Source organism: Primulina tabacum, chromosome 6 (genome assembly GCF_025594145.1).
Source record: "Primulina tabacum isolate GXHZ01 chromosome 6, ASM2559414v2, whole genome shotgun sequence".
NCBI lineage: Eukaryota > Viridiplantae > Streptophyta > Magnoliopsida > Lamiales > Gesneriaceae > Primulina > Primulina tabacum.
In genome coordinates this window covers 38,989,348-39,000,845 of record NC_134555.1, presented here as the reverse complement: position 1 = coordinate 39,000,845, position 11,498 = coordinate 38,989,348, and the positions used below count along the sequence as shown (strand labels likewise).

Here is an 11,498-nt window from a genome sequence, read left to right as displayed (position 1 = left end):
ACATGATTTATAGTTTGGCAAAAACTTATGTGAGACGTTCTCACGGGTCGTATTTTATGAGATGGATATCTTATTTGGGTCATCCATGAAAAAATATTACTTTTTATGCTAAGAGTATTACTTTTTATTGTGAATATCGGTAAGATTGACCTGTCTCACAGATAAAAATTCGTGAGACCGTCTCACAAGAGACCTTGTTTGGTTGAGTGGATTAAATAAGGATAGATTAATAGTCAAATATTTATCGTTAAAATTTTAAGATGTTTTAATAATCATTTTGACCCGGTTTAAGATCCAATTTTATTAATCAAATAGTTATCCATAAAATTGGATCTTAAACCGGGTCAAAATGATTATTAAAACAACTTAAAATTTTAACTACAAATATTTGACTATTAATCTATCCTTATTTAATCCACTCAACCAAACACACCCCAATAGTTTACAATTGAGAGAAAGAGATTGCTTAAAATTAGCTTCAAGAAGATCAAACAAACTTAGTAAACTAGCTATCAATATAATTCGATTTCTCAACGCGTTTTTTTGGAGTAAACTGTAATTAAATCCAAATAAATTTATCACAAATTTTAACTTTCTAATAAAAATGTTCCAGAAAATTTTGTTATGAGTTGCGTAACACCCTTGGATTTAGTTATTCTAAGTTACATGATCAACATAAGTAGATGGGTAAGGTCACTTGTTAATTTTATTTATTTTAAGCTTAAGTAGGCTCACAACACAAATCCTCAAAACTCTCTTGCTTATGTTCAAGCATTCTTCTCTTTGCAAGTGTTCTCTCTAACGTCGGAGGGTTTTATTATTGACGCGTAACAACCCTCGAAGTACAACATCCATAGCCACCCCGGTACCATTCGGCGCAAGGAACATAAACAGGGCGGTGACGGCTCATGGCCGGGCCTCCAAGGAAGAAAACAGCTGTTTGGCATTTGTGAACTGCAGCATATGAGGAGTGGAAGAATATGGCCCGGCTGAGCTTGGAGGCCTATCTCCACTGTTATGTTTTCACTCACAAATATGTCTGATATTATTGCTCCTGAGGGGTGGAATGATTTCAATGACCCAGCCAGGAACCAGTAAGTTAACCATATATACTAGTTAAATGTTGTGTACCTCATATTTACTATTAGATCTCAGGTTCGAGAGTCGATAACAAAAAAATGTATGGAATGACAGATAAATCTACTTTATTTTAAAATTTATGATGTTCTATAATATTCTCTTCGAGATTAAAAAATTATTAATTTCGGAATTTTTCTTTCGATGTAACATTGACCAACCGTTGAGCCTAGATGGGTAGAAAATCTGAGATATTGTTCAGCCCCACGAAAACATGTTAACCGGTGAAAGCTGATAAGATGATAACTAAACAAACAGTATTGCATGGAGGTAAAGTGTCATTTGTTTCATATAGACAGACTCCCAGCTGGTATAATCAGTTTTCATTGTCCAAACTAACCATCAAAACGATTATGTTAACCAGAACAAAGCTTCTCAAGTGCCAAATTTTCATCACCGCCAACGCTCTCCAAAGCACTCCGTACCAATGTTTCAGGGAACCCCATCTCCACAAGTTTTTTCACCTGTAGAAATTAATGAAAATAATAATCTGGGATTATCGGCAGAGAAATTAGGCCTGTGTATGGTTACACATGTTTTTCTTCAAGCTTCTTGAATATTTATAGCATGATTAAAAAAAGGGAGAACATCCAAATTGATTGAATGTAACTAACCTTCTCCTCAACATCAAGAGACGATGTCATGGCAAATGCTTCAGTCCAGTAGCGAGAGGTGCACAAAAAAGTTCGATATTCTTTAAGATACTAAAGAATATATATAAAAATAACTCATCAATGACTGGTTGATAACATTGAAGACAACGAATCGTGGGAAAAAAGTTAAGAATGGGGAGGGTAAGAAAAAATTATGCAGAAAAAACACCTGTCGTGCTACCACAGCATCTTGAGGATCATCGGGTTCTGGAGTAGAGAGTAATGCCTGTATAGAAAGAAGTGCTGTTTTCAAAGTCAGGGCTGGGCTCCATTGATCTTTTAGGATATCCAGGCATATTGCACCACTTTGACTGCTTATATTAGGATGCCTTTGATTGGAAAAGGAGATACAGAAATACTAAAAATGTAAATAATTTCTCGAAGCCTATGGAAAAAGAAATTGTGTTACAGCAATGAAGGGAAAAAAAGTCAACGCCAACATAAGATGGACCGATATATTAAGAGCAACATAAAAAAAATGATGAGACATTAGCTTGTAAGATGGGCTGCCCTGTTTTCTATCACCCCTAATTTAAAATGAAAAGGCAAACTTGTAAAATATTGTTGTAAAAGGTCGCTGTGAAAAATATGAAAATAACACAAATAATTGAGTGTTAAGATGATAATCCCTTCCCTAGCAACGTGTAAGTTCCAAGTACAATTACAAATGTTTCAGCAGTTTCATAAATGTCGCATAAAATCCAGTAACTTGGCTCCCATTTTTCGACACAAAACTCGCCAGTGCCTTAAAAGCAATGTATCAGAAAGAAATGAAGGAAGACTACAGGAGTTTCATATGAACCATGAAGAGGCGGCAAAGTCATCAGAACAATTTTTTTCAAAAAGGAAGACTACAGGAGTTTCATATGAACCATGAAGAGGCGGCAAAGTCATCAGAACAAATTTTTTCAACGTACCATACTTTTGTGATAAACTTCATCTTGGGAGGCTCGAATGGATATCCATCTGCAAGGAAGGAAAACGTGAACACATGACATTCAAGCTAAATAGCTATTGATACTATATTACTAACTAATGCCCACTTGTAATAAGAATCAAATCCCTACATTGTAAAGAAAAATCAATTTAGTATCAAAGTTTCATTGCTATTCACTGACAAAAAAAAGGCATGAAAAACTTAATAAGCTCTTTAGCTTGCAGCAATTTACCCATTTCCATCTTTTTCAAAAGTCCGAAATCTGAAAGACCTTATAAAACATTGGTTTTTGTTGGCAGTCCGCAGTCAGGCTCCTTCAATGCTCCTTATGACCACTTTTTATACACAAATATTAACTGTATAAGCAATCATAAGCAAACCTCTTTTCTAGGATCAGAAATGGCTACTTTTGTGCTTTCGTAAAAGCATAGAAGGATCAGAAAGTAGCAATAATACAGAGAAAAGTTTGTATGACCAAAAATCAGCACGTTACTGCATAAACTTATCTACATATAAGAGCCCATCTATCACCAACATCCATCTAATCGTGCAAAATAATGTGATTTCATTCATAAATGTGATTTGTAACTTGCACTCATAAATTTCATTTCACACAAATTGTAACTTCAGTCTCCAGATGAGATTATCATGCATATACTTAAAATCTATTTTTCTTAGGCATTTCTCACAGTACAGAGAACCACTTGAGCCTTTCATGTACAAAACAGGCTCTTGCTCAATTGTGCGCCAATCAAATAATACTTGAGCTATCTGCTATGCTATCTCTTTCAGAAACTATCGCACAAAAAAAGACATCCCCCTAATTTAAAAGCTCTAACAATCTTCAACCATCTGGGAATCATATTAGCTGTATCCAGATACTGGAGCAACTAAGAAGCATAAGGCACAGAAGACTCAATAGTCATAAAAACAAACAAAAAAATCTCATTGTATAATTTGTCAAAAGGAAAATGCAAAGTTCTCAACAAGAATCAAGTCCACCAAACTTTGGCTTGCAAAATGACATTTTATATTTATTTCTGAAAAATCAGTGGTGAGAGGTGAGTCTAGTAATCTTGTTAGGTGATGTAATGACACCAGAAGATGAGTTCGGGTGTCAACTAGGCTCATTGGGCCTCGCTATTAATGTAAAACCATGTGTAAATAAAGTAGCTATGTATTTCCAAATATGTGAGTAAATCATCTACCTCTATTATTATCACCAATCCCACCAGTATTCCACATAAATAGGATTTCACAAATGTAAAATAACACAATGACAGCTCAAACTCATACAATAGCCACACCTGACTTATCCTCTAGTTTATGTAATGCAGAAAAGGCGACTAGAAGAGTTAATGTCAGCCATAAAACTCTCTCCAGGATAAGGTTAGTTGAAATTAGCAAGATGATGAACAGAAGATTAACAGAGCCGTCAGCCATAAAACTCTCTCCAGGATAAGGTTAGTTGAAATTAGCAAGATGATGAACAGAAGATTAACAGAGCCATCCAACTATCACTTTCAGATTCAGGCGCCCATTTTGGAAGATGAACACAAGATTAAGCATTCTAAGCTTTACATCCTGGTGATATTTGAATTGATACGTGTCAAAATAATATGAAGCACAAACAACAAGAACAAAAGAAAAAAAGTTGTGCTACCAAGCAAGAAATTATGTCCAAAATTCGAGTTCAGCTACGTTTATTTTCATTTTCGGAGAATCCCACCCATTTATTTAAATTAATTGTTTCTATGACAAGATTTGCATGAAGTATGAACAAGTTAAACCATAGAAAGCCCATAGGTAATAGGTGTTTATAAGTTAAAAAATTTCCAGATATAAAGAGGACACATGGTGCCACGTGTAAGATTTGCTTCCTAAATTAAGTTTGAAGTACCCTGTTGCCATATGCTGTGCTGTATGGGTTCCTAACCATAGGCACAGATAGTTGAAGTATGGATTTTTAAATTTTTGGTACTATGTTGCAACACTAACTCATTGACCATATATAGGTAGAAATTCCATGGGAACATGGTAAAAGTTGTAATGTCTAGTCATTTTTGCGGTGCTTTTACTGATATATTTCCTACTAATATGTTTTCTAAAGTCAACTTTCGACGTATCATAATAAGTTGGTTGCTTTTCCAGTTCTATGTTTTCTACTAGGTTAATGACAAGTATGAAAACGTTAACGAAAGTGGTATCACATTATGTATATTAAATTTTTTGACAGTATGAGAAATTTAAATTTTGGAAACGTTAGTGGTATGTATCACTATGATAAAGAGAGAGGACATTGCACTCTAGGCCTTGTAATAAACTAATAGAAGCTTATGTTTAGTCCTTTCTGGATTATTTAAAATTCATCCAAATTCAGAAAGATTTAGTTCATTAAACCTTAAAATTTATGTTTATCTTCATGCATTAAATAACTAAATTCTTGAACCATAAATTACCAATTACAATTTACAATGCCATAATCCCAAAGATGAAACGCAAGATTTTATCACAGCAAGTAGAATCCAACTTGAAGAGCTTGATACGAGGTATCAAGATAACAGCCTAAAACAAGATCCAACTTCATGGATACACAAAACCAGAAGGAGCTCATTCTGTTACTCAAGAACAGAAGAATTTTATAAAAACAAATTCAATATTATACGTAAAAATAATTAAATAACTCATCCAACCTTACACAATTATAAACGAATCAATCCCCCACCAATCGTTGCACCATTCAGCAAAATTTGATTTTGTACCCCAAAACAAGAAACCCACAATAATAACCCGGCAGTAAAAACTTCAAGAACCTAACAAGTTCACGGAAATAATGAACACATAAACGAACATTAACGAAATAAACTTGTTAATTTTCTTTTTCTTTTTAAAGAATAATTTGCGACAAGACCAGAAAAGCACGAAATTTGAACTAAAAAAGAAAGCACCAAAATTAAGCTAAAAAAGAAAAGCACGACAAAATCGTCTTCGAAAACCCAATTGCACGCGAACCCTCGAGCATCTAAGCCCATTAGAAAATAACATGAATGTAAACCAATGATTACCAGTCAAAACGATATCGATCTTGAAAGTTCCGCCTTCGTAAGGGGTGCCAAGAGGACCAGGGATTGTACCGAGCAAGTGGGCAAGATTAACTTCACTCTTTGGAACAACGTTTATGCCAGACACCTCAAAATCTCGATTGCACTCTTGCAATTCCTTCTGCACTCTAGCAAAATCCACCATTTTTAAGCTTCGATAATCCTCTGGCTACAATTATGGGACTTTATGGGCAGAGAGAAAGTGGTCTCTCTCTCCCAAGCAGATACGAAAAAGGCTGTGTAGAACTGTTTCCTCTTCGGGGTGATAGGGGAACGGATCCTCTGCTGTGGGAGTAAACGCCAGCACGATCAATTTTTTTTAAATTTTATTTTATAATTTTTGGTTTCATTTTATATTCTATTTTTTTATAAAAAAAAACTATTTTTAATATTTTTCTCGAATCATTTTTTCTTGTTCACTTTTCAACCCTTTTTAAATTTTTCTTTTTTACTTTTTTTAGAAATGCACTAATTTTTTATATCCTTAAAAAAGAAAAATGTATTTCTTGTATTTAAAAGTTAAAATTTTATTTTTGGTTAAAAAATATGTAATTAATTGGACTTTGAACTTGTTTAAAAATATTATTTTATCAACATTTGACCTTATTTTGATTTATTTTAAAAGAAAATTTTACATTTATATATTTATTTGAACATTTGATTATATTTTTGTTTTATTTAAAAAAATTGATAAATATATTTTTTTAATATTTATATAAACATTTAAGTAAAAAAAATTCTCTTTTTTATCTTGTCAATTTTTCTTGCTCGACAAGTTCAATCTTTTTAAACATTTATTTTAATTTTTAATTTTTTTTCGAAAATCAGATTATATCTTAAATTAATAAAAATTAAAAATTATTTATTTTGTTTAAAAAATAAAATTTTATTTTTTGGTTACAAATATGTGATTAATTAGATTTTGAACATATTTTAACAAAAAAATTAATTTTAAATACAATAAATATTTTATTCTTTTTTCTTATATCCCTAAAAAATATTTCTTGCGTTTTAAATATTTTTTTAAAAAAATTAGAATAAAAAAACCATTTTTTAATTAAAAAAATTGTTTGTGATGTGCTCCCACTGAGGGCTTTTTTAAAAAATATTATTATTTTAAAAATAAATCATTAAAATATTGTAAAATGGAGGAGTTCATGTAAATATTGCAATCCGTATAATTCTGTCCCGGAATCTTCTTTTTTTTTAAAAATAATTTAAAAAAAAAAAAGAAAAGTAAGGAGAGTCTCTGTCACTGATTCTAAGAATCCATGACACATATTGCTTTTCTTTTTCTTTTTCCGATTCATTCTCGCACACATTATTTATTTTCTCCAATTCATATGCGTAAAATCTTTTTTTTTTCCTTCGACCTTATATTAATATTATTTGTTGATTTTATCATCAATTTCATTCGAAGAGATATCAATAGGTAATGCTTAATTTCGCTGATAATATTTTAATTATATATTAAGAAGTAATATTTTTTTTATATATTTTTGATAGTACTTGTCATTTATTTCAGATATTAGCATCGTCCGTTGATATTATTATAAGTTCCATATAATTACGTCTGAGAAGGTAATTTAACTAATTTTTTTAATATTTTATTTGTATTATTTAAATTATATTAATGTAATTGTAATTTTGTTCACTAACATTATATGATCAAGTATAATTTAGTTAAATATTATATTTTTAATATTAATCACGAAATTTATATTAAACGAAATTATTCCTTATCTGAAGTTTCTTAACTGAGTTGAATTGATTTAATCGGGTCGATTATAGGTTCAAATTTGCAGCACTTCTCCATATTTTCCCATTAGAATAAACTTTGCCAACTTCAGAAATATATATTCGGACTTGATCGGAGTCTGATAAGAAATTTCAAATGAAATCATACTACGTTAAATGAAAACTTTTATATATGATTCTTAAGCCTTATAAATCCATATAAATTAAGGAGCATCTATTTAAAATTAAAAGGAAAAACAAAAACAAAAGTACACAATTTGTTGATTTTTTTCCTCATGGTATCATATTTGCACGTCCAGCTTCATTATAGGCTTGTTAGTTAAGACTTTGTGATTGGGACATATACTTCTTAATTTTCCTCAATTTTAAATTTCATAATATTAATTGTTTCAATAATAAAATTCACTCGAACAAATTTAGTACAAAAAATCAACGAACAATAAGAGCACCCACATTGGTGCATTAATGAGTAATTATTAACACCAATTAATATTCATGCACCAATGTTGATATAATGATTATGTGCCTCGCGGACCCCATACTTTTTGAAGAGATGGAAGATTAATAACATATATTAATGACTATGGATGCGGATGCCCTAATAAATATAATGAACAAAAATAATAATGTTAACTCTTAAGATTCGTTCGTATGAAATAAATGATAAAGTCAACGAACAATATAATAACATGTCAAAGTTAAACATTCTTATAAAAAATACATTATAAAATAACATTAATTCAATATGATAAAATAAATTAATACCTGACAATTCTCGATAACAAATAAGTTATAAACACAACGTGGACGACTGAGAAGAAATATTCTAACACAAAATGTGGCGGAAAAAACGAAGCGAAAATAAAATCAGATATTGGCCAATGAATCAGAAGAAATGTCGAAATGTTCGAAAGATAAACAAGTGTGGTGTATGTTCGAAAGGCTCGGGGCGATTTAAATAAGAAAAAGTCACGGATTCTTAGAATCCGTAAAACACTGTCACGGATTCAGAATCTGTGGCAGTGTGTCACGGATAAGAATATGTGACCCTGCAATCCGACATTTTTTTCTTTTAAAAAAAAATGAGAATCCGGGAAACAATTCAACGGATTGTTATATTTTCATAACTATTCCCATTTTGCAATATTTTAATAAATACATTTTTAATTTATATCATTTTTTAAAAAAAAAAACATCCCGCTGTACCCTCTGCTGTGGGCCTGTGGCAGAGGATCCATTTTTGTTTATATATAGATATATATAATATTATATATATAGTTAATTAATTAAGGATGTTATTTTTTTGTTAATCGTTAATGATGATTAATGGTTGTAGTTGATTCAAACAAGGATGAAATGTTCTTTGTTTATTGTTATGGAGGTGGTGGAGAAACATTAGTATGGAAGACCTTATTAACGTTTTTAGATCAAAAATAGAAATTGTGTTAAATGTTACATCCAGAGGTATCGCATCTCTTCTTTTGCCTGTGTAAGAACTATTTATTCTCACTTGTAATTTTTTTTAATGTTACTGAACAATCAACATAAAATATCAAACAAGTGAGTCATCTTGTGAAACTTATTATGAAATTCAAACTTCTCTTATGGGATGAAGCTCCAACGATGTATATTTTTGTTTCGAATCAATTGACATAAGCATGCGCGATTAATGAGATTTGCAAATCTTTTAACTCGCGGAGGCAAAACAATTGTATTCGGTGGTTGTTTTTGACAAATTACATGTTATTCAAAATGACAGTGATATAATATTGTTCATGCCGCCATTAATTCGTCATATCTGTGGAGACATTGCATCGTTTTGAAATTAACTAATAATATACGACTTAAGGATTTTGATTCACATGAAAAAAGTGATGAAATTAACAGATTTTCGGATTGGATTGCAGATACAAGGGACGGAAAAATTAAAGAACCAAACGATGGCTATGCGAGCATTGATATACTAAATGAAATGTTGTTAAAAGACTGCAAAGTTCTTATTTCAACAATTGTTGATAATACATATCTGTTGTTTGGTAGTATGGTAAATGATACAACATACTTCCAGCAGAGAGCTATATTAGCACCGACTCTCAATATTGTTCAGTCCATAAATGAATATATGACATTACTAAACAATTCAGATGGAAGATTGTATTTAAGTCATGATTCAGCGTGTCATTCAGATAAAAATGTTGATCTATTACACGAAGTGCATACACCCGAATTCTTAAATGGAATTAAATGTTTTGGAGCTTGGAATCACGAGCTAAACTTGAAGGTTCGAAACTCCGATCATGTTGTTATGGAACATAGACCATTCTTTTGGATTATGCAATGGAATTAGATTGATTATAATGAGTCTTGAGAACCACGTTTTGCAATTACAAATTCTTATCGGAAGTAATGCGGGTCATATAATGCTTATTCCAAAAATGTCATTAACCCTTTCTGGTCAAAAACTTATTTTCAAGTTCCAACGAAGACCATTTCCACCGATTGTTTCATATGCAATGCTAATTAACAAAAGTCAAGGATAATCATTATTTCATGTAGGCCTTTTTTCATGAAACCTGTTTTCAGTCGTAAATAGCTATGCGTCGTTGTATCCATAGTTGCAAATCCTAATGACTTCAAAATTTTAATATGTACAGACGGTGACCAAGATAACTCAATGACAAATGTTTTATTTAAAAAAGTTTTTCATAATTTGTAATAATATTTTTTCGAACGTTAAATATATTAGTCACTGTCAATTAAGTTAGTTTATTTTTACTTTTTAATTGCATAGTCAAAATTTTCATATTGTCTAATTTTTAATCATGTCATACACGAGATACAGATACAGTCCGTACATTGCACATATGAAATACTAGGATATATATATTGAAGAAAATATGTGCCAACCAATTAATTATCAAATCACAAGATTTAATTTCGAAAAACAGAATGATTCCTTATCAATGTAAGTATGAACTAGACAAATACACACGTGAGGCCGTCTTAAAACAGACATACTCTAAATCTTTTCAAAAACCAGATATTTCATCTGTATATATTTTTTAGTGAAACCGGGACATCTCAGTCTCTCGATATTGAAGTCAGTCTTTTCTTCCGATTCCATAGTTCACTCTACAGGCATTTAAATATATATATAATCCATTTTTTAGTATGACCATCGCGGTTAACTTATTCAATGCTATAGTGGTTTGGATACTTATTTATTTACGAAAAGATTGAAATATTCATTAGTTTTTTTTTTGTTATCCATTGACTACCTTTATATTTGAATACGATTATGAAATACTTATTTTCTTAATTTTAAAGGAGCTGATATAATGGAAGTATAGTTATTAAAACAAATTAGACATGAAGAAAATAGTTCGTCTTATCAAATGAAATAGGTGGATTATATTGACAATTTTTCAAAATATTAAAATAACATCCTAATGACAATCTAGTAATTGAGAGTATAGCTTTGAGGGGGTTCTATGTTTACCCATTAGTAGTAATATAATTATTAAATAAAGGGGTAGAAACTTGTCCCAAATATATTGTCTAAAAACCGTGTCTTGTTCGGGTATAAAACACACTACCCGACAAATCGGGTACCAGGCCCGAACTACCCGACCCATTCCTACCCCTAATAAAAGTAGTATTTTTTCATTTATTAATTAGCTAACCAACAAAATGACATTTTTGAAATGAATAGCAATACTTTTGACATAAAGCATAATATTTTTCATGAGTCGAGTCGACTTGGAGATTCGTCTCAATAAATTGACTTGTGAAATGGTTTCACAGGAGTATTATTATAATTGTTGTGCTCTGATGAAAGATGTTGGTTGTCATTGTTGATCCATATCGCTCGTTTGATCAAATGATAAAGATATATAATACGAGATAATAAAT

General features: G+C 31.0%; 1 protein-coding gene and 1 long non-coding RNA gene across 4 annotated transcripts; one reads left to right on the top strand and one right to left on the bottom strand.

Annotated features, from left to right (window-relative positions):
* Positions 1-1,354: 1,354 nt before the first annotated feature.
* On the bottom strand, positions 1,355-6,114 carry LOC142549418 (ubiquitin-conjugating enzyme E2 27-like). Of its 3 annotated transcripts, none has more exons than XM_075658352.1 (5): positions 5,793-6,114; positions 2,708-2,756; positions 1,960-2,101; positions 1,752-1,841; positions 1,355-1,601 (listed from the first exon to the last, which is right to left on the bottom strand). In XM_075658352.1, exons 1-5 carry the CDS (start codon positions 5,971-5,973, stop codon positions 1,494-1,496), a joined length of 570 nt encoding a protein of 189 aa, XP_075514467.1. In that variant the 5' UTR covers positions 5,974-6,114; the 3' UTR covers positions 1,355-1,493. The 3 variants fall into 3 exon arrangements, with proteins under 3 accessions (XP_075514467.1, XP_075514466.1, XP_075514468.1); XM_075658351.1 differs by having other exon boundaries at positions 1,960-2,119; positions 5,793-6,110; XM_075658353.1 differs by lacking the exon at positions 1,752-1,841 and having other exon boundaries at positions 1,960-2,119; positions 5,793-6,113.
* LOC142549419 (uncharacterized) lies at positions 3,069-5,655 on the top strand. The gene is made up of 2 exons (XR_012821206.1): positions 3,069-4,116; positions 4,191-5,655. It is a non-coding gene; the product is annotated as an uncharacterized LOC142549419 (long non-coding RNA).
* Positions 6,115-11,498: the final 5,384 nt, after the last annotated feature.